Source organism: Anoplopoma fimbria, chromosome 12, assembly GCF_027596085.1.
Source record: "Anoplopoma fimbria isolate UVic2021 breed Golden Eagle Sablefish chromosome 12, Afim_UVic_2022, whole genome shotgun sequence".
NCBI classification, from domain to species: domain Eukaryota; kingdom Metazoa; phylum Chordata; class Actinopteri; order Perciformes; family Anoplopomatidae; genus Anoplopoma; species Anoplopoma fimbria.
In genome coordinates, this window is record NC_072460.1 from 19,395,505 (window position 1) to 19,414,492 (window position 18,988).

The 18,988-nt window shown below is 40.0% G+C and overlaps 3 protein-coding genes across 3 annotated transcripts; 1 reads left to right on the forward strand and 2 right to left on the reverse strand.

Moving 5' to 3' along the window:
• The first annotated feature begins 2,502 nt into the window (after positions 1-2,502).
• LOC129100402 (syntaphilin) lies at positions 2,503-4,560 on the forward strand. Its single transcript, XM_054610015.1, has 4 exons — positions 2,503-2,546; positions 2,657-2,791; positions 3,050-3,199; positions 3,294-4,560. Exons 1-4 carry the CDS (start codon positions 2,503-2,505, stop codon positions 4,558-4,560), a joined length of 1,596 nt encoding a protein of 531 aa, XP_054465990.1.
• Positions 4,561-6,751: 2,191 nt separating this feature from the next.
• On the reverse strand, positions 6,752-9,504 carry fkbp1aa (FKBP prolyl isomerase 1Aa). The gene is made up of 5 exons (XM_054609062.1): positions 9,378-9,504; positions 9,217-9,264; positions 8,551-8,663; positions 7,516-7,690; positions 6,752-7,194 (listed from the first exon to the last, which is right to left on the reverse strand). The coding sequence occupies exons 1-4, from the start codon at positions 9,412-9,414 to the stop codon at positions 7,559-7,561; spliced, it is 330 nt and encodes a 109-aa protein (XP_054465037.1). The 5' UTR covers positions 9,415-9,504; the 3' UTR covers positions 6,752-7,194; positions 7,516-7,558.
• Positions 9,505-11,531: 2,027 nt separating this feature from the next.
• Positions 11,532-18,988, reverse strand: mfsd2al2 (major facilitator superfamily domain containing 2a-like 2). The gene is made up of 16 exons (XM_054608732.1): positions 18,918-18,988; positions 18,345-18,354; positions 17,424-17,543; positions 17,189-17,313; positions 16,952-17,084; positions 16,285-16,363; positions 15,341-15,510; positions 14,481-14,571; positions 14,248-14,369; positions 13,978-14,061; positions 13,759-13,842; positions 13,541-13,653; positions 13,161-13,304; positions 12,901-13,077; positions 11,652-11,785; positions 11,532-11,542 (listed from the first exon to the last, which is right to left on the reverse strand). The coding sequence occupies exons 1-16, from the start codon at positions 18,986-18,988 to the stop codon at positions 11,532-11,534; spliced, it is 1,668 nt and encodes a 555-aa protein (XP_054464707.1).

The following is an 18,988-nucleotide window of genomic DNA, read 5'->3' on the forward strand; positions in this document are numbered from 1 at the left end:
TCCTCTGCACACTGAGGTGTTGTACATGTACAACATGTCAGGTGTCCTGTTTAGGGGACTCTCCTTTGTAGTCAGCTGGAGACGCAAACCAATGATGACACTTTTTGGGTTTTTAAAAAAAATAAAAAATAAAAAGTCATCACACCAGACCTGCCTACGATTCAATCCAGAATGAACATTCAATAGAAATTACTTCATCTCTCTGTTCTCCAGTCAGTGTTTTAAAGATAATGGGCTTTCTAAATCACTATATATATATAAATATATATATTAGTGGAGTACTTCCCAAATGAAGCCTCGTTATCCATCGCTGTCACTTTAAGAAGCACCATGCAGCAGACGCAGTTGCCTCATTTCATCTCCGGGCTTCATGGCTGCAGGATGGACTCTCATCAGCATCGGCAGCATCTTTTCTTCCTGTTGCCACCAGGGACCCTTCATCGAGCATCAAGTCTGGCGGGATCTTAGGACTTCTCTACCATGCGCCACCTCCAACCGGCCGTGATGGTATTGTCTGATGAAGGTGCGTTAAAATCAGCTGTGTCGGTGTTTTTCTATATGTATGTGTGTGTGTGTTTGTTTGGTGCACAGATACCAGGGTCGTTTGCTTTGGGATTCAGAGTAGTATCCTTGTTAAGTAACCGTGTTTAGGACGCACAGCTGGGACTTAATGTGTTACTCAAGTGTTACTGCGTATTTCTTATTATGGGAAAGTACCTGCTGGGTTGTCAGGTGTCCTGTTTAGGGGACTCTCCTTTGTAGTCAGCTGGAGACGCAAACCAATGATGACACTTTTTGGGGTTTAAAAAAAAAAAAAAAAAAAAAAAAGTCATCACACCAGACCTGCCTGCTTATCTAACACTGCTTTACTGTAGGCGACAGATGTGTGTGTGTGGGGGGGAAACATCCTGCAATTGAATGCAATAATTATAATTCAAGGACGCATCCCGTTACCTTCTGGTGTTAAGCCTGAAGCATTTTGGCATCATCATCAGACTCCTCTCATCTCCACGTCTGCTTTATCATCCATCTGCTCTCTCTCTCTCTCTCTCTCTATATATATATATATATATATATATATGTTGCTCGCCTCCACATCATCACTGATACTCACACTTACGTAAGATGATTGCGTATTTCTCACCAATAACGTACTTGCCACTTGTTGCGCAGACAGAAGAGAGGGAGGTGAGATGTCCATGTCTCGTTGTCCTAGAATTTAAATCTAGGACAAAAATGAATTAGTATGCGTCTGTTTCGTTTAGACTGTTCATAATCTGTAGATTAAACATCTGCTGTGTGTGCAGCCACTACATCTGATGTATCCATCAGCTGGTATTTCAGGCCTAAAGAACAGCAGGTTGAAGACAGGCACTTTGTCAAGAAGGATGAGAACATTTTGTCCTCATCTTTTATTTTTGCTTTAAGGTAGAAATACATTTTTAAAAAATAATAATTTGGATGGCGACAGAGCTACCAGACAATTTTTAATTTTCTTTATAAACAAAGGGGCGTAGCTACCACTGAGGTCATGTCCTCTGTGTTGGGAGTTTATTTTAAACAATCTACAGTTTTTTACAGCACTAAATTTAAACAAATAGGACTAGGGTTGGACGATAGATATCTGTACCTGTAGGATACCAAACTTAGGGTAAAATAAATGTTTTGACCCTTTTATACATTTAAAAATAAATATCAAACTGCTTAATGCAGCAGAGTTTAGCAGAATAAAAATATTTACCGAAATAAAACACAGTCTAAAGATAGACAAAAATTGGAATAGGAAATATCTGATTAAATAATAAGTAAATAAGCCAAAAACTCAAGCCAGCAGATTCAATACTCAACTCTTTTTAGTCGGTAGTTGATACCTAGTTTCGATAGCTGTACAAGACAGATAACTTCATGTATGGGGGAATAAATTACAGATAATATGAGTAAACATATTACAGAATAAATTAAACATTAAAGATTCAAGTAAATAGATCTAAATCTCTCAGATTTTCTTAAATGCTTGCTACAGCACTGCTTTCATGTGACACAAGAGTGAATATGTTGTTGTTTGTTTTATGTATGGCTCTTAAAACTCTTGTGGTTTTGTCACCAACTGTCAGATTTACTTTGTTGCCCTTTGACATCAGTTAATGTGAAGGTTCATCATGTTTGTGTGCAGCTCTGCAAGACACAGCTCAGACAGAGGCAGCTGCACTGACTGTGAACTCACTGCTCCCCTTTGTGTCGGCACAGAAAGGAGGCTTTATCTGCTGCTGGCGTAGACCATTTTAATTAGGGTTGGGGTTAGATTATTGTCACTGACTTCCAGCGAAGAAGCACATAATGGCTACAAGGGATATTTGTGATTTAGAATACCGTTAGCTGATTTGCAGGTTTAGCCTCTGCTGTGTTTTTGTCACTGTTTGGCACTTACAATCCAGCAGTGAGGGCTCCTAGCGTCCCTCTCTAGAGGCAGCAGTGGAGAGGCTGGAGGTCCCTCGCTCATCAATGTCGCTCACTCCGAGTCGAAAGCCCTCCTCAGGTCAGCGCAGGTACGGCTGCATCCTTTGCCCATCTTCAGAATAGAATGATGCAAGACATATTTGTTTTTTTGACTCCCCACTGTGTTGTAAAAGAAGGTAATGTAATCTCTCCCTTCAAGGTGCTCAGTCGGCACTGGTGGTGGCAGCGGCGGGCGATACTCCCATAGTGACACATCCAGTACTCACACCTACCCCGGTCGGGTTAAGGCAGCAGAGGGCAGCCCCACGGCTCGGACATATCCTAGCACACCCAGGTACGTTATTAATTATACAAATACTCTGAGTACTATATCTTAATATGTTAATATGCCTCCAGGGCCAAATTCAAGAGCAGTTTGATTCACAAGAGGGTCAATCTGTTCCGCGTGTACAGACATTTATTAACATTGGCTTTTCACAAATCAATACCATTTGTTTGTTGTACAACCGGACTCACAATTTACTGTTCTTACATGCGATTAAGCAAAGAACTTTATGTATATTACCTTTTTGTTAACGCTGTGTTGATTCAGGCGCCAAGCAAAGCACACAGCCTGCAGTGACAACCATGGGATCAGGCCCCCGACCCCGGAGCAGTACCTCACCCCTCTGCAACAGAAGGAGGTGTGTATCCGACATCTACGAGCCCGGCTGAGGGACAATGTGGAAAGACTACAACACAGGTGAGACTTTTTTTCCTGTTCGCTTAACCACCTTGGTTTGTTTCCTTCAAAGAGAAATAAATCTGCTATTCACTTGTTTCTTACACTTTATCAGAGACTGTGAAATAGACGAGTTGAGGACCCAACTGTACAGGATGCAGGAGGACTGGATAGAGGAGGAATGTCACCGCGTTGAGGCCCAGCTGGCACTGAAAGAGGCCCGCAAGGAGATCCAACACCTTCAGGAGGTGGTCGGGACGGTGAGGTCCAACCTAAGCGTCCGCGAACAAGAACCCCATGACCACAAGCCATACTCAGGGTTGCAGGGAGCTCGGCCAGGGGGCAGGTCTCGCTCCTGCGGCTGTTCCCCGGCCAGCACTTTGAGTCGCAGCACCACCCGCACCCGACTGAGCAGCGAGGCCCTGCATCTGGAGCACGGCCCGAACGCTCCCGAGTCCAGCAGAGCGTCCCGCCCGGCAGGACAAACCCACCTGCTCCTGGAGGCGGCCCTCCTATCAGAGCAGCTGCCTCCGCAGGGCCACCTGCGCGGCCCCCAGACGGTGCCACGCTCTTCCACCTACGAAAGGCTGTGCAGCGGGGGTGCAGTGTTGCCAATCTCCCACTCCTGCCACACTCTCAGCAGCAGCAGCTGCAAGTGCACCGGGCACGCCTACGTCCCTCATCATCACTTGTTCCTGCATTTACCTCAGGAGGAGGCCCCGGTTACAGCCAGAACTTCTGCCGCCCCTGCCTCTGATCCCATCCCGACTCCTACTCCTTCCCCTGCAGCACAGAAGAGACCAGAGGTGCGCTCCCAGGCCTGCAGCCCTACCATGAGCTGGCTGTGTGAGGAAGGCGGTGGCGAAGAGCTGAGTATCATTTCTTTAGCCACAGAAGACGTCAGAACCCCCTCAGGACCACATCTGTTTCCATCGTCTTTACCCGCCTCGTCCCCTCCAGAGCATCCATACAGCGCAGAGCCGCTACAGCCCGACAAACCAGAGGAGGTAACAAAGGTGCCAGCGGAGCCCCACACCTGCCAGCCCCCACCTACAGCTCCACTCCCGGAGAGGCAGGACGCCGTAGTGGTGGAGATAGAAGAGGACAACGGGGACGAACCTGAAGGTAGAAACGAAGACGGGTATTCCCCTCAGCTGTGCCACTGGAGCCGATACTTTCTGGTGGACCTGTTGGCTCTGGCGATGCCGGTGGTCCCAACCATGGCGTGGCTGTGTCGGGGGGCGTCACGGGAAGTCATGCCGGTGTATCACATCGGCTCCCTGCTGAGAGGGTGCTGTGCTGTGGCCCTCCACTCACTCCGCCGCAGGGGGGCAGGGAGGGGACGCAGGCCGACCAGCATGAACGGGACAATGCCAATCTGAGACATTAAGAATACAACTACCAACCTCTGCAGGCACGGTTACAGAAACGCTGACTTCATCACAATTTGCTCATCACCGTTTGTTGGATTTCTCCTCTTATAAGATTTCTAGGTTTTACATACCGTCCTTGTGATTTCGTGGTCATGCCTTGCCTTAGAGAATAAATGATTAGTACAACATTATGTCATTACTGAAATATACTTACTGCTACTGCCTGAGGTTTAAGTTTGTCTCTTTATTGGAATCTGCATGTAACCCACAGTTTGGTTGGGTTCCCTTGCTTGAATTAAAATAAGCCTGTACCTTGATTTAGATGATACCCTATGATCATCTTTACATTTAAAAAAATGTTGAAAGAGAATGGGAGAGTCATACAATCTGTTAGGCATTAACAAATACATTTCAGTCAGTGCTTATCTGACTTGTGTAGAAGCAGTTAATAGATTTACTGAGCACAGTGGGTGTTGGCAGCAAAGTCATTTCCACCCATTAAAATATTGAATGTGGTTGAAAGCTGTTGGGACTTTTACCTTTTGGAAAGCATGTGCATCGAATCTGGTTCTGATGTGCAGAACAGACAAATCAATGATATTTTTGCCAATAAACAACACAAGGGAGTTTAAAACTGTAAAGACTATTTATTTGATCCTGATGGAACATTCATACTCAACATTAACAATATTTTTTTCATGCTAAAATAATTAAGCAGAAAATTAAGAGTAACAAAAATCTGCAGTTTACAAACTAAATATATACAAAATAGAGAAAAATGCCAAACAAGGTGATGTGCTCATGGCTTTTCAGCAGGACGGACTTAAGTCTGGTCTGGAGCTACAGTCACATATTTCTATAAAAGTTATAGGAAAAAGGCAGAAAATACATTAGATATTGAATGAATAAAGGACTTGGATGGGCAGTTTTGTTTACAGACTTAGAGAAGAGAATTGTTTTTGATACAGTGACGCATTTTCAAATTCTACATGATCTCTGCACAGCTGCAAGCAAAGATTAACCCTTTGTATCAGTCTAGGTTGCTCCCACAGCACTGTTTAGCAGTTTATAATAATGATGTACTGTATGTACCATAGTTGTATACCCATCTTATAAGAGTCCCTTTTGTGTGTCAACTGAAATGGCTCATTGTAACTATAAACTATGCTGTCCATTGTGTTTGGTTACCGATTTCAGCCTTATTCTGCAAAAAGAGCAATGTTTTAGCTTTCAGGGATCTTTCCAATAAGGTTTTGCTGGTTGTTCAGTCAATGATTCAGCTTAAGACAGAGGAATAGCTAAAAATTAAAACTTAAATGAGTAATAAAGGGTGATATGTCTATGTTTGGAGGGACACATATATTGTAATGTTAAAAACATTTGACTTATTTTCAATTTTTGGCTCCAGAGCAACTACATTTCCTTCATGCTAATATATGCTCACTTATCATTCTCCATGTAAACCTAAACCTTCCATCAACTTGTACTGTACATGCAAAATAAATAGTAATCAACTGTAATATTGCACAGGAAACAGAATATTGCAAAATACCCTGGGTATTTTCTCTCCTCTTGGAAAATAAAATATGCTTCTATTGGTTTTCTTTTATTATAGCGGGTAGTGTTTTGCGACACCATTAAATATGAATTCATAAATGAGGATGATATAACCCATTTTAAGGTAATACTATAATATATTAGATCTTAACAGTGAGATGCGATCATCCAAAAGGGAAGGAAAATAGCAGTTTGTGTTAAAATTACTCTTTTAATGTGTTTAGAGTAAGGAACAGACCTTTTACAACATCCACAGCTTGTTACACAGAACTCCTTCAAACAAAGATAATCACAAACCCCAAGATGTGCCTACAAATCTTTGTAGGGGAACTTACCATGCAAGTTTAGAAACCTTTTACCAGAGACCAAATATTTTTGTTTGGCAAAATAAAATGTTTCCCGAGATGTTTTGCAGTCAACAAGACCAAAGACTTCCAGTTATGAGGGTTTCAGCAATAATCATTTTACTCTTATGAATTAAGAATTGATGCTGCAGTATAGATAAAGAAAATCCTACTTCTGCAGAGACTTGTAGGCTGTTCATGGCTATAATGTGCTTGATACATGAATCCCTGGTTACACTGTATTCCATACTTTAAATTTAACCCAATAACAAGTATCACAAAGGTAATTCATAGAAATATCATTGTGTCAAACAATTTATTCTTATTTTTCTTATATCCAAGACAATTCATTACCCGCAATCAATACAATTTTAGTGTAAAGGCCACAGAGCCACAGGAATGAGATTGATTCAATACTTATGACACTTATCTAAAACCTGGTCCTGATGGCTGACACAATTTGTAAATTTTTAAGTCAAATAAAAAACAAAACATCACCATAAAAATACATAGCAGAATATGACAAAAAACATGGGATGGGATGGCCTATGGATTATTACAGTATGGAATCTAAAGAATAGCATGGAGGATAACGTTTTAAAGCAAGTGACGAAACACGATTTGTATCTAAATGCAAAGGAGAGTGAACTAGTGAAGATATAGACATAGGTCCTATGCAGGGATCAAGAGCAGGAATCACCTGGTATCATTTTTCCTCCATGTTCCCAAGATAGGAGTTGACCTGCGGTGAAACGAAAAGGGGTGTTAGTGCTGTGGTTATGGAGAGGCAAAAGGGGATTACAGGATATGGAGAGTACAGCGTGTAATTCGCATACTATCCAATTTGTAAACATCACGTTACAACAGCTTAATGCATAGTCACTGTACATGTGTACAACACACAAGCACAGTGCTGAAAAAAAGTAAAAGGTAGAGTCATTCATCACTAGCACTTGAGATACTTTAAAAAGCAACATTACCCAATTCACACAGTATATGATGCACACAATCATGGTGTTTAAGAAACCAACAAAAAAAAAAAAAAAAAAAAAAAGATTCTCACCCTGAAATTTTGAGTGGAATTTAACAAAGTGAGTGCACGAGTTTCAGGCTTCCAGGCTGATCAACTCCACATCGAAGACGAGAGTGGCGTTTGGTGGGATGATCCCTGGGTGCCCTTTGCTGCCATAGGCAAAGTCTGGTGAGCAAATCAGCTTTGCACGCTGACCTACACTCATCTGTGGAGGAGATGGAACAGGTACTTATTCAAGTTCAACTTAGAGAAAAAAAACCACATAAAATCCATTCTTAATTTGATATTAAATGGATTTTTTTGTGTGTGCAAATGTACACTTCATATTTGTTATTTATTCATTCTTTTTACAGAAAGAGAAACAGGTTTATTGCCAAGTACAGTACCAGTCAAAAGTGTGGACACACCTTCTCATTCAACTACTTTGAAGAATCTAAAATATAAAACATTTTCTGGTCTGTTGAGCATTTGTTTGTTTATCACATAATTCCATATGTGTTCCTTCATAGTTTGGATGTCTTCAATATTAATCTACAATGTAAAAAAAATAGAGAAAGAAAAACCATTGAATGAGAAGGTGTGTCCAAACTTTTGACTGGTACTGTATGTACATTATATAACTACAAATCACACTTTGATTGTGAAATTAGTACTTCCCCCACCACCATTAACATCCCCTTTATCAATAAATATGTACATAAGGCCACTGAGTAATGGATTAGTTCATATTAAAACAGAGCTGGTGGTAAGGTGAACTGCTGCTTTACTCAATTCAAGTTCTGCAACTACATATGGTTTGCACACCTTTTCCCTCATCATTCTCAAACCAGCATAAAGCAAGTAGCATAAATACAAATCAAACAATGACAATTTACAGTGAACAATAAATCTGTGAGCTTAACAACTTTGTGCAAAAAAATATTGTCCAAGGAATGTGCATACATTCACAATATACTGTATAGAGACTATGTGCAATTGTGTACAGACAACTCAAGCAGCACATGACAGATCACATAAAAACACTAAATGTCCAAAATAACATCATCACGTGATCAAGCTCCTCACCTGCGCTACTCCTTCCTCCCAACCACGAATCACCTCCTGGTGTCCAATCTTGAATTTGAAGGGCTTCCCCCGGGACCTCGAGGAATCAAACACCTTCCCGTCTGCCAGTGTGCCTAATAATAATAATAATAATAATAATAATAATAATAATAATAATAATAAAAACACACACAGACATATATGTTTAAGGATGTTTCAGTCGGTGCGCTCTTTAGGTGATGAGTCCCTCTTCATCCGCATAACGGGGACTGGCCGCTCCGGGCTTCCGTTAGCCGACTAGCATCACGGGGCCGGTTAGCTTAGCTCACCTCAGGGGTGGGCTGACAGCAGCTACAGCACCGGTAGCTCTGTCCGTCTTAATGCCACACACACCAGCATCACACACATCTGAACTAGCACATAAAAGATGAAAACGTCCGGCTGCAGCTCCACTTTAACCGAACAGACACAACAAGCCAACGTGCTAACCCACGGCTATGCACGTTAGCTTCGATGCTAACGTGCAGGAGCAGCGCGTTAGCATCGCTAGAAACACATGGATTCTCGCACAGCACGCAGAATAACAGACGTGCACACTGCGAGCAGGATGCATGTGTTATCTAAACACGACGTCAAACACATGAAGGGAAACATGGGTGAGCAGTGAGGAGCTCCGTGCAGCCTCACCGACGTAGTGCACCACGACGCGCTGCCCCTTCTTCGGGAACGTCTGTCCTGCAAAGAGGCGAAAATGAGAAAGAGAGCGTGTTTAACGACGAACCGCACACACAACCAGAGACAGAGGGGTTAGGTGTTAACTGGTTGAATAAAGCAGATTGTTCCCCCACCATCGCCCGGAGTTATGGTCTCAATCTCTACTCCCATCTTGGCTCTTCGGGTATCCTTCCTCTTGACCACCCCACAGTACGAGCGGAAGCAGGAGGCAGGAGGCAGGGGCGTCCTGTTGATGGTGGGCACAGAGCGAAGAAACGCACCAATTAATCATCTTCTTTTTTTTTTTTTTTATTATTATAAAATATTTCTTAATTGGCAACCAAATCCTTAACAAACAAAAAAAAGACATTTTGCAAACTGTGACATTGTGACAAAATAAATTACAAAATCAATTGATAGACCTTGGGAATCTGTATAACATGTGATTGTTGGTTTAATCATTCCAGTTGACTTAATTTCTTTAAAAAAACATGTGATTGTGACATTGTGACTTTAAAAAAAAAATGACAAAAAAATTACAAAATCATGTCAATTGATAGACAGATTTTAGACCTTGGGAATCTGTATAAAATGTGATTGTTGGTTTAATCATTCCAGTTGACTTAATTTCTTTAAAAAAAACTGTGACATTGTGACAAAAAAATTACAAAATCATATTGATTGATAGACAGATTTTAGACCTTGGGAATCTGTATAACATGTGATTGTTGGTTTAATCATTCCAGTTGACTTAATTTCTTTAAAAAAAACTGTGACATTGTGACAAAAAATGACAAAATCATATTGATAGACAGATTTTAGACCTTGGGAATCTGTATAACATGTGATTGTTGGTTTAATCATTCCAGTTGACTTCATTTCTTTCATTTATTTAAAAAAACTGTGACATTGTGACAAAAAAATTACAAAATCATGTCAATTGATAGACAGATTTTAGACCTTGGGAATCTGTATAACATGTGATTGTTGGTTTAATCATTCCAGTTCACTTCATTTCTTTAATTTATTAATTCAACACACACACACACACACACACACACACACACACACACACACACACACACACACACACACACACACACACACACACAGAGGGGTTAGGTGTTAACTGGTTGAATAAAGCAGATTGTTCCCCCACCATCGCCCGGAGTTATGGTCTCAATCTCTACTCCCATCTTGGCTCTTCGGGTATCCTTCCTCTTGACCACCCCACAGTACGAGCGGAAGCAGGAGGCAGGAGATTGTGATTGTTGGTTCAATCATTCCAGTTGACTTAATTTCTTTAATTTATTAATTCAACACAAACACACAGACATATATATATTCCACCATCATGATAAATAATGCAGGAACAAGCTGTGTGATCATTCCATCCCATGTAGAAAGTGTTTGCATGGATGTTTTCTAAAGGTAATGCGAGTATCTAAGGGTTTGCATCCCAAAAAAAATAATCGTCTTTTACTGGCAGTAAAGGGACAGCAGGCCACTAGGGAGAGCTTCATCCAACAGTTTCATCGGAAAAAAACGCTCAAAGCATATTGTGTTTCATGACAACAATATATTCTTGACAGCATGCCACCATTGACTAGTAGCACTCCTTTGCTTTTTATCTACTTTTGTTACTAATAGTACAATTACTAACCAACCAGAGGATACTTGACCTCATACTTTGTAAGGATGAACTTGTCCTTTAGAGATTTTTAACTGTGCATTTAAAAATAGAACATTTCCAAGCACAGTGTTACAAATAAAGCTCTCTATGCAACTTTCAAGCATGGGTTGAAAATATTGACAACAAGAGTAGTTTACTCACAATTTAGAAGCTACTTTAATTTGAAAAACATCAACATCAATCTCAAGGACAGCAAAAGCCTCATCATTTTAGAAAAAACAACAATAAAATGGAGGTCAGCAGCACAATTGATAGAGGAATGATATCAAGACATGTTATGCAATTTACAAAAAACAGCCACAAAAACCTGAAAGGGTTATTCCTGGAAATAATTTACAGGACTTTTCATGACTGCAAGAAAAAAGTCAAATTTAAATGTATAAGCCCAATCAACATTTTTTTCACCACATTTCTATACCTCTGGTAACTCAGTATTTGAAAGTGACTACTTAAAAGAATAGTTCGACATTTTGGTAAACTATTTTGCTTCCAAACTTTCTTGGGGAGCATTAGATGAAAATATAGATACCACTATCATGTCTGCACGCTGAATATGAAGCTATGGTATCTGACTATACCCATGACATTTTGGATCTCACATTTGACCTGCCAGAGGAAGAGCCAGAATCATTCTCAGGGACATTTCTGCCCAATTGATCTTCTCCTGAGTGGACACACGACTTCATTGAGCATATTTTATCATGATTGTAACAACCGGTTGAGGATTTTGACTTGTACAACATGTTGGTCTTTATGTTATCATATGAAGTTGATGTCACATTAGCACGGGGCTGCAGAATTGATGGCTGCTCTGGGTTTTCTCTTTGGTCCGATGATGTGGCTTCTGGTCTAGATGAAGAATAAAAAGACAATTAATAATAACTATAACTACCATAGATATAGATATATTAATATAAATTGGTTTTTCTGAGAAATATATAAATTTCAATGAGATCTATACTATTAATCAGAAAAGAGTGATAACAATATTTGCATATACTGCCTAATCACAAAAACAGCTTGTTACTTAATTAGAACAACTGGAATAATATTAGCTAATAAGAATGCATATTTACATATTTTTTTAGCTATTTAATAAAATATATAAATAACTGGCTGCATCAATCTTCTCATCTTACCCTCGGCTAGAAAATGAACAAGCATATCACCAAAACTTACAATTTAATTTATATTGACTTGAAATGCAGTAGCAATGCTAACATATTCAAACAAACCAACGATTCCAAACTCTGGAAAGTAACTTCACAGCTAGATATAACAGGGCTGCTATTTGAAATCCGGACCCCTAAAGCTAACTGCTATGAAATATTTATGTGTCCAGTTGGGAACAGCAAAAACAAGTTGTAAACACAACATTGACATATCATCACCTTTTAAGTTGATATAGTGAACTAATTTGCAAACAGTTGCTTATTTACACATCCAGCAATTATGGAGCAACATTATATTATATATACATTAAATACATGTTTTTGTCCACCGGATGAATGTAAGTCAGATATTTGCTCTATTTTATCTCTGTTTTTGCTCTCTACAGCTGCTTAGAGAAATATCTGTCTCTTTAGTTGCTACATTTTCGTCTAAGTCTCTAACTGTGCTTGAAGATTGGTTCTGAGCAGGCTGGGCAGTGGGTTTTCAGAACTTACTCAGTAAAAACAGCTGCCTGCTATGGCTGAAAACAACTCTATGAGAGCAGTGAGAGAGAAAAGTGACGTTGGGGGTCGGACAGCTTGATAATAAGCTGAAACTCACTTTAAGCTTCATAAAGCCGAGGAGGGGAGCGTAGATTTGGGTGATAATACTCTGTAGGTTCATCATTTCATTGTCATTTAATATGTTGTCATTATGAAAATATCTATTATAGCCTCTTTAAAGATGACATGTCAGGAGCCTTTTGTGGCTTCCTCTTCTGAGAGGATTACTCAGCCCAGAAAGCCACTCACTGAATTGTGGTCACTTGTTCCGGATGCTGCAAACAACGCCTCTCATTGATTGGGTAGGAGCGAAAAAAGACCATCCCTATAATCAAAAGTGCGATGGGAACTGGTGAGAACAGCACAATCAGAGCCGTCGCCACTCCGTCGCCATGGTTACAGGCACCCGCTCTGTAGCCCACAAAACTGCAGACGAGGAGAAAAACAAAATGTCACGGCCCAACAGACGTGCATAACACATAAAGTGAGTGGACGGAAGATTGACTCACTGTAATGTCATGGTTGAGATGCCAACAGAAAGGCCGCCCGCCAGCTTACTGCAGAACGCATAACAGGAGAAAAACATGGGCTCCAGGTCTTTGCAGGAGGGGTGTCTCAAAGCAAAGTCGTCCACCACATCTGGGAGCATAGACCTGATACAGAACAAGCTGACATATGTAAAATCAAAACCACCAAGTCAATCTAGATGAGGAGAACTGACCGGTAAACAAAACCGATCATTGCTAGAATATTCATAACCAGCCAGGGTCAGGTAGAGGCGCTGTGAATGATTCATGTGCACAACATTCAGTTCTGATCCTAATTAAATCTGACGGGGCAGTCTTGGAAAGGTTTTAGAACTGTGTGTCCTCGCTGGGAGCTGACTCACCAGGGTAGCAAGAACATGGTTGCCACGCTGAATCCCATCAGAACGCACATAATCATGAAGACTGGCAGGTTACTGGGAAAACAGGCAACTGTACTGACCGCTGGGATGAAGAGCTGTGAGAGACAGGAAGAGGCTTTACAGAATAGAAGGAGATTTAAGGTGTGTAAAATTACTCTCATTATACAGATTACTAAACAGGGATGTGTGAGATTTCTTACTGATAGTCCGATGTAAAGTGTGGCTTTTTTTCCTATTCTCAGAAGAACTGTTTGCCACAGAGGAACTGCTACTAAGGCAGAGGCCTGCAAAAATGTTTAGATATTTTCATTTGAAATTGAATATCTCTCATGTCATGTATATCCTTAGAAGGCTTTTGAAATAGTTTGCATATAGAAACTCGTGAGCAGAGTGTGGGATTCCAGTTAGGTTAATTTTACCAGCAGAACCAGTAGGAGGTGCTGGAACTTGGCTCCCAGCCCAGCTGCATGGCTGCAAAATAGTGCAAAATTACCTAAGGACATCTGAGATAAAAGAGATACGGCACATGAAGTAAAAAAACAACAATATTTATGATTTAACCATTCCTCTGCTTCTAACCATTAAATACATGCATGCCTTTTAAAAATAGCTCTTATCTTATAAGCAAATTTTCATCAGAGCCAAGTCTTATAGGCATGCAACACGGCCACTATGAGCTCAAACTGCACCTGAAAAGCAAGTGCAGTGAACACAAAGCCAAGCACCAGTCGTTGGTAAGGAACGTGACACATCAGCATCTTCAGCGAGGTCAAATAGGACGGTCGTACTTTGTCATCAGAGCAGAAAGGGGCTGTAAATAAAACCAAAATGACATGTCAAGGAAGTGGAGTGAAAGAGCAGGGTATACAATACTCTCATTTGCTTTGTATTGTATTGTATCATTAAAAATGCAATGACTCACCCCGCTGCTCCTTCACCCCAAGGAAGAGAACCAGGCTGCTGAGGAAAAACAAGGCACCCATGATCAGAGCTGAGGTCAGGAAAGCCTTTTGCTGTGGAGCAAAAAAACACACATTAAATAATTAAATATAAACAAAGCACAATATTATGCTGCAAACAAACACCCACTGAGGCATATGAACACATGTAAACACTCCTTACTGCTTAGAATGTGTTATTCTGTTGTCTTTTTGGGATTACTTTGCCTTTAGATCATGATAATGCACAGTTATTAAACTTTTAAGAATTTTTTTATAGCATCATTTTCAAAAATGAACATTAAATACACATATAATTCCCTTTGGCCGAGATTTAGCTAGGTGAGAATATTCCTATGAACTCATCTGTTCCTAAGCTAACGTTTAATATAAAGCTTGTTAGCTCATTAGCAAAAAATCTGTTGGAAAGCAGCTTGCCTGACTCGGGTTGTAGGTGATTAATTCAACCAACTAAAACTCGATTTTGTACTATTCAAAACAACACTTACTGTGTTAATTAGTGAGTTATAGTAGTGCTATTAGGTGGATTTTGTTAGTTGTAGTTGTATGCTAGGCAAAGCTAACTTAATTGTCACTGGCTCCAGCTTTATATTTAATCGACAAATACGAGAGTAGTTGTATTGTCTCATGTAATGCTTACTAGACTCACTCCTAACAAAGAGAAAGCACACATGCACAAGGAGAATACACAACAAGGCTAATTACAGGGTAACAAGATACTCCTGGGACTAAGTGAGCACAATGCTGTTGGGCTGCTAAAGAAATATGAGTGTTATCTCACTCTCAGCCAGAGTGACCGCTTGTATTTTCACATTGTATCTACCGTTTCATGAAGTGGTGCAGTTTGTGATGAAGATATGCTCTGGGTTGTTGTTGTTTCATGAGCCTGGCCCAGATGTTCACAGCTCTCTTGCTTTTCTGTGTTGTACACAGCTACAACTTGACCCTGTATTGCAGAAGCCAACAGCATGGCAACCATCTTCACACACATTCCTGCAAAAGAGGGTCAGAGAAGGGGACAAGAAGTGCAGTGGTGGAAGAAGTAAGCTATTCAGATCCTTTACTTATGTCAAAGTAGGCTACAGGGAAAATACTCCAATAAACGTTCTGTATTTTTAGATGATTTTTTTAGATTCAACTTTATTGTCGTTGCACAGAGTGCAAGTACTAGTACAACGAAATGCACTTTTAGCATCGAAGCAGAAGTGCAAAAGAAGCAGTAAAGGTGCAGTGTAGGCAGAGAACTACTAATTTGCAGAATCTGGAGAGACGCCAAGCCTCGCGTTGTGCACGCGCCGCCATGTATTCAAGACCATACTTAAATTAAAGCATCAGCAAAAAATTACTGCTAAAGTAAATGTACTCATTCTGCGGTAAATTGTCAGTGTTTTACTGTTGTATATTACGTTTTTGGATTACCATTACTGCTGCATTGATGTGTATGTTGCATTTAACTGCTGTAGATGTGCTTTAACTACAATAGTAGTACAATTATAAAGCTGCATAAAAGGGAAATACAAGTGATCAGACAATATTTGAGTAAATGTACTTAGTAACAATTCAACCCTGGAGGATTCAATTTAATTCATTTTATTTTATTTTGTATAGCCCAAAATCACAAATTACAAATTTGCCTCATAGGGCTTTACAATCTGTACACATGCGACATCCTCTGTCCCGGAGGAGTGTTATGAAACGGAGGGAAATGCTAGTCTACATGTTTGTGTATTTGAGAATAAGGATGATTGTGAGTATTTGTACTCTTACTGTAGGCCGTGGCAGAGTCTCTGTCTCTGTGATCTCCCCCTAGGAACATGTTGAGTGAGAGGTAGGGAACGTTGTAGCACTGTTAATGGACAATGGAAGAAAACGTGATCCCAACTGACAGCACATAAGCAGTGTGAATCTCAGTAGACATGGTGGCACAGCTTGGAGCCAAACGGCAGCAGCAACAGTGTCATGAGACTGGTAGGAAAATTCTGTCACCATGGTGACATGAGGAAGATGAGGAGGGAAAAAGTTTACTGAAGCAAAAGTTAGTGGATAGATGATTAAGACAGTTGCAGTATAAAAATGTTAAACAATTCTCCATTCAAAGTGAAAGTTCTGTATTTAAAACCTTCTGAGATGTTAAGAGGGGAAATCATTTATGTGGAACAACTTATCCGTAACCTGTGTCAAGAGGCCCCAACTAGACACTTCTTTTGTAATTTTATTTTACTTTTTAAGGCTATTATAAGTCTTTTTTTATATAAAGTCTTTATTGAAAAGTAATTAAAAACTGCAGCTGTCAGATAAATGTAGTGAAGTCAAAAGTAAAATATTTCCCTCTGAGATTTAGCGAAGAAGAAGTAAAAAGTAGAATAAAATGGACATATACAAGTGAAGTGCAAGTATTTATTGAGCAATAAGTGCCTGTAACACACTGACTTACACTCATGAGGGTCTCGAACAGGCAGGCCGCTGTGAGGAACCACAGCACGCTGACACCCTGAGACGTTGAACCTTGTGGCACAAACCACAGCAGCAGATAGAACAGGATGCCAAACGGAGTAGAGAGAATCAGCCTGTGGGATAAACATTGTTGGCTCTGTTGAATACGGCGCCTTGAGATGAATCGTAGCCTAATTCAATATGAAGTGTGTTGAACATGCGTCTCTGCCAAACCAACCATGGCATGAGTTTGCCGACGGGGGTCCAGTGACTGCAGCTCACCAGATATCCAATCAGAGGGTCGGTCACAGCATCCCAGGCCCGACTCACAAACAGAATCATGGAGACATAAGAGGCCTCCATCTGTGAAATACTGAAGTACTTTATTTTGGAATTAAGATAAGCACATATATCCTGGGAAATACTGTTCATTTTTGTGAGCTGCTGTTTGTGAGAGCAGCTTTAATTCGTACCTGAACAACATCCAGGAGAAAAATCTGCAGGGAAACATTTAAAGCTGCTGTGGTAATCTGATACGGGACCTCACCCACAGCATAACACACCTTCCTGGAGAGAGGAATCCCCCCCGACCCCTGAGAAGACCAGAGTGAAGAACAGACAGGAAGGAGGGAAATATTTGTCTATTAAAAAAATAAAATCTGTTCAAACATTTAGCCCTTTTTTGAATACACAGTTTTTCTGTTCACACACTTTTCACACAGCTTTCACAGCGAGAGCGTGGGTTGCAGAATGTTCAAAATTCAGATTTCAACTGAGATTTTCTTCTGCTCACAATAGTCTCCAGAGAAATCTGGTTCTCTTGTGTTGGTTCAGTTAAATTGCAAAAACATGCAGACATACAGAACTTTTGACTCTATAATAAGTATGAAGTTATGTGAAAAGAGACACACCAGGTTGGTTACCAGTTCCTCAGTGTTTTTTTTAAACTAAATAAGAATATTTTATGGTACATGGGAGAATATCACAAAAGGTTTTATTGATTTAAGTCTATGACCCAATGTAAATAATGTAAATGTAAATTGACAATTCTTACTTTACAGTTTGTGCATCTCCACTAAAGGTGGAGGTAACTTTTCATTTTGAGAGAAGGGTATTTTTTCTTTTTCGACTTTAATTGTATGAACACTTTTAGAGGACAAAACCTCCAGGCTTTCTCTGTTTTTCAAATAGCTACAATGGAAAATTTTGCTTTTTGTAACATTTAATCTCAAATTGGGTTTCTTCTTCTAACAATGCATCAAAACAATCCAAAAACGCATGAAACAATATTGCTGAGAAGATTGAATTTAAAAACAACATCATCTGTAGGTCACATCGAGAGAGAAATACATGAAATAATAATGTAAGCTAAGGTATTAAAAAAAGACACCTACAGAATCTGAACTGCAAAGATAAACATGTGTTATTTTAAATATGAACACAAAAGTTGGGGAAAAACTTGAAGATATTTGGTAAGTTATTGAAAGACAAAGATTTCATTTGGGAAACTTACCCTCTGCTGATCTTCGCTGCATGAGTTTCTATCTGTGGTCTGTTTAAATAACTGACTCCTTAATGTCTGAACTTGATTCACAATATTATTAAGACAACTCATCCTTTGAAGTTAATAAGAATGAAGCCACATGCAGGCCGACAGTCACAATAGAGCTCTCCACCCACACACATCTGTATTCAAGTCCCACTTGTTAGACACTGGAATCTGGTTGAACAACTCCTTAGTGTGGCGCTGTTATCCAGCCCACCTGCTCGTATCCTACTTTAAGAATGAAAGAACTGGCTCAACAACAAAGATTATCATGCATCCATTCGTGGACAAAACATGATTTATTAATAGTCATAATTTTACTTTATTTGTTTGAACATTTTTAATGGAATTTGGCTGCAGGTTTTAAATGCTATATATGTATATCCTCCAAAGATATAAAATATCTATTATACCTAAATACCTCCTACTGGTTCTACTGGTTAGATGCAGCTTACTAGAATCCAAAACACTCTGCTCTCCTTTGATGTTCAT

What these genes read in the sequence shown, in the direction of transcription:
- fkbp1aa (XM_054609062.1), bottom strand. Translation starts at nt 9,414, where the DNA reads ATGGGAGTAGAGATTGAGACCATAACTCCGGGCGATG. An exon ending in GACCATAACTCCGGGCGATG is followed by an intron (nt 9,265 to 9,377) that starts GTGGGGGAACAA and finishes GCCTCTTTGCAG; the next exon opens with GACAGACGTTCCCGAAGAAG. An exon ending in GGGAGGAAGGAGTAGCGCAG is followed by an intron (nt 7,691 to 8,550) that starts GTGAGGAGCTTG and finishes TCTCCTCCACAG; the next exon opens with ATGAGTGTAGGTCAGCGTGC.
- mfsd2al2 (XM_054608732.1), bottom strand. Translation starts at nt 18,988, where the DNA reads ATGAACATCAAAGGAGAGCAGAGTGTTTTGGATTCTAGTAAGCTGCAT. An exon ending in TGTTCGAGACCCTCATGAGT is followed by an intron (nt 16,364 to 16,951) that starts GTAAGTCAGTGT and finishes GTCCATTAACAG; the next exon opens with TGCTACAACGTTCCCTACCT. An exon ending in TGGGGTGAAGGAGCAGCGGG is followed by an intron (nt 14,370 to 14,480) that starts GTGAGTCATTGC and finishes TTTTATTTACAG; the next exon opens with CCCCTTTCTGCTCTGATGAC.
- LOC129100402 (XM_054610015.1), top strand. Translation starts at nt 2,503, where the DNA reads ATGTCGCTCACTCCGAGTCGAAAGCCCTCCTCAGGTCAGCGCAG. An exon ending in CCCTCCTCAGGTCAGCGCAG is followed by an intron (nt 2,547 to 2,656) that starts GTACGGCTGCAT and finishes TCTCCCTTCAAG; the next exon opens with GTGCTCAGTCGGCACTGGTG. An exon ending in GTGGAAAGACTACAACACAG is followed by an intron (nt 3,200 to 3,293) that starts GTGAGACTTTTT and finishes ACACTTTATCAG; the next exon opens with AGACTGTGAAATAGACGAGT.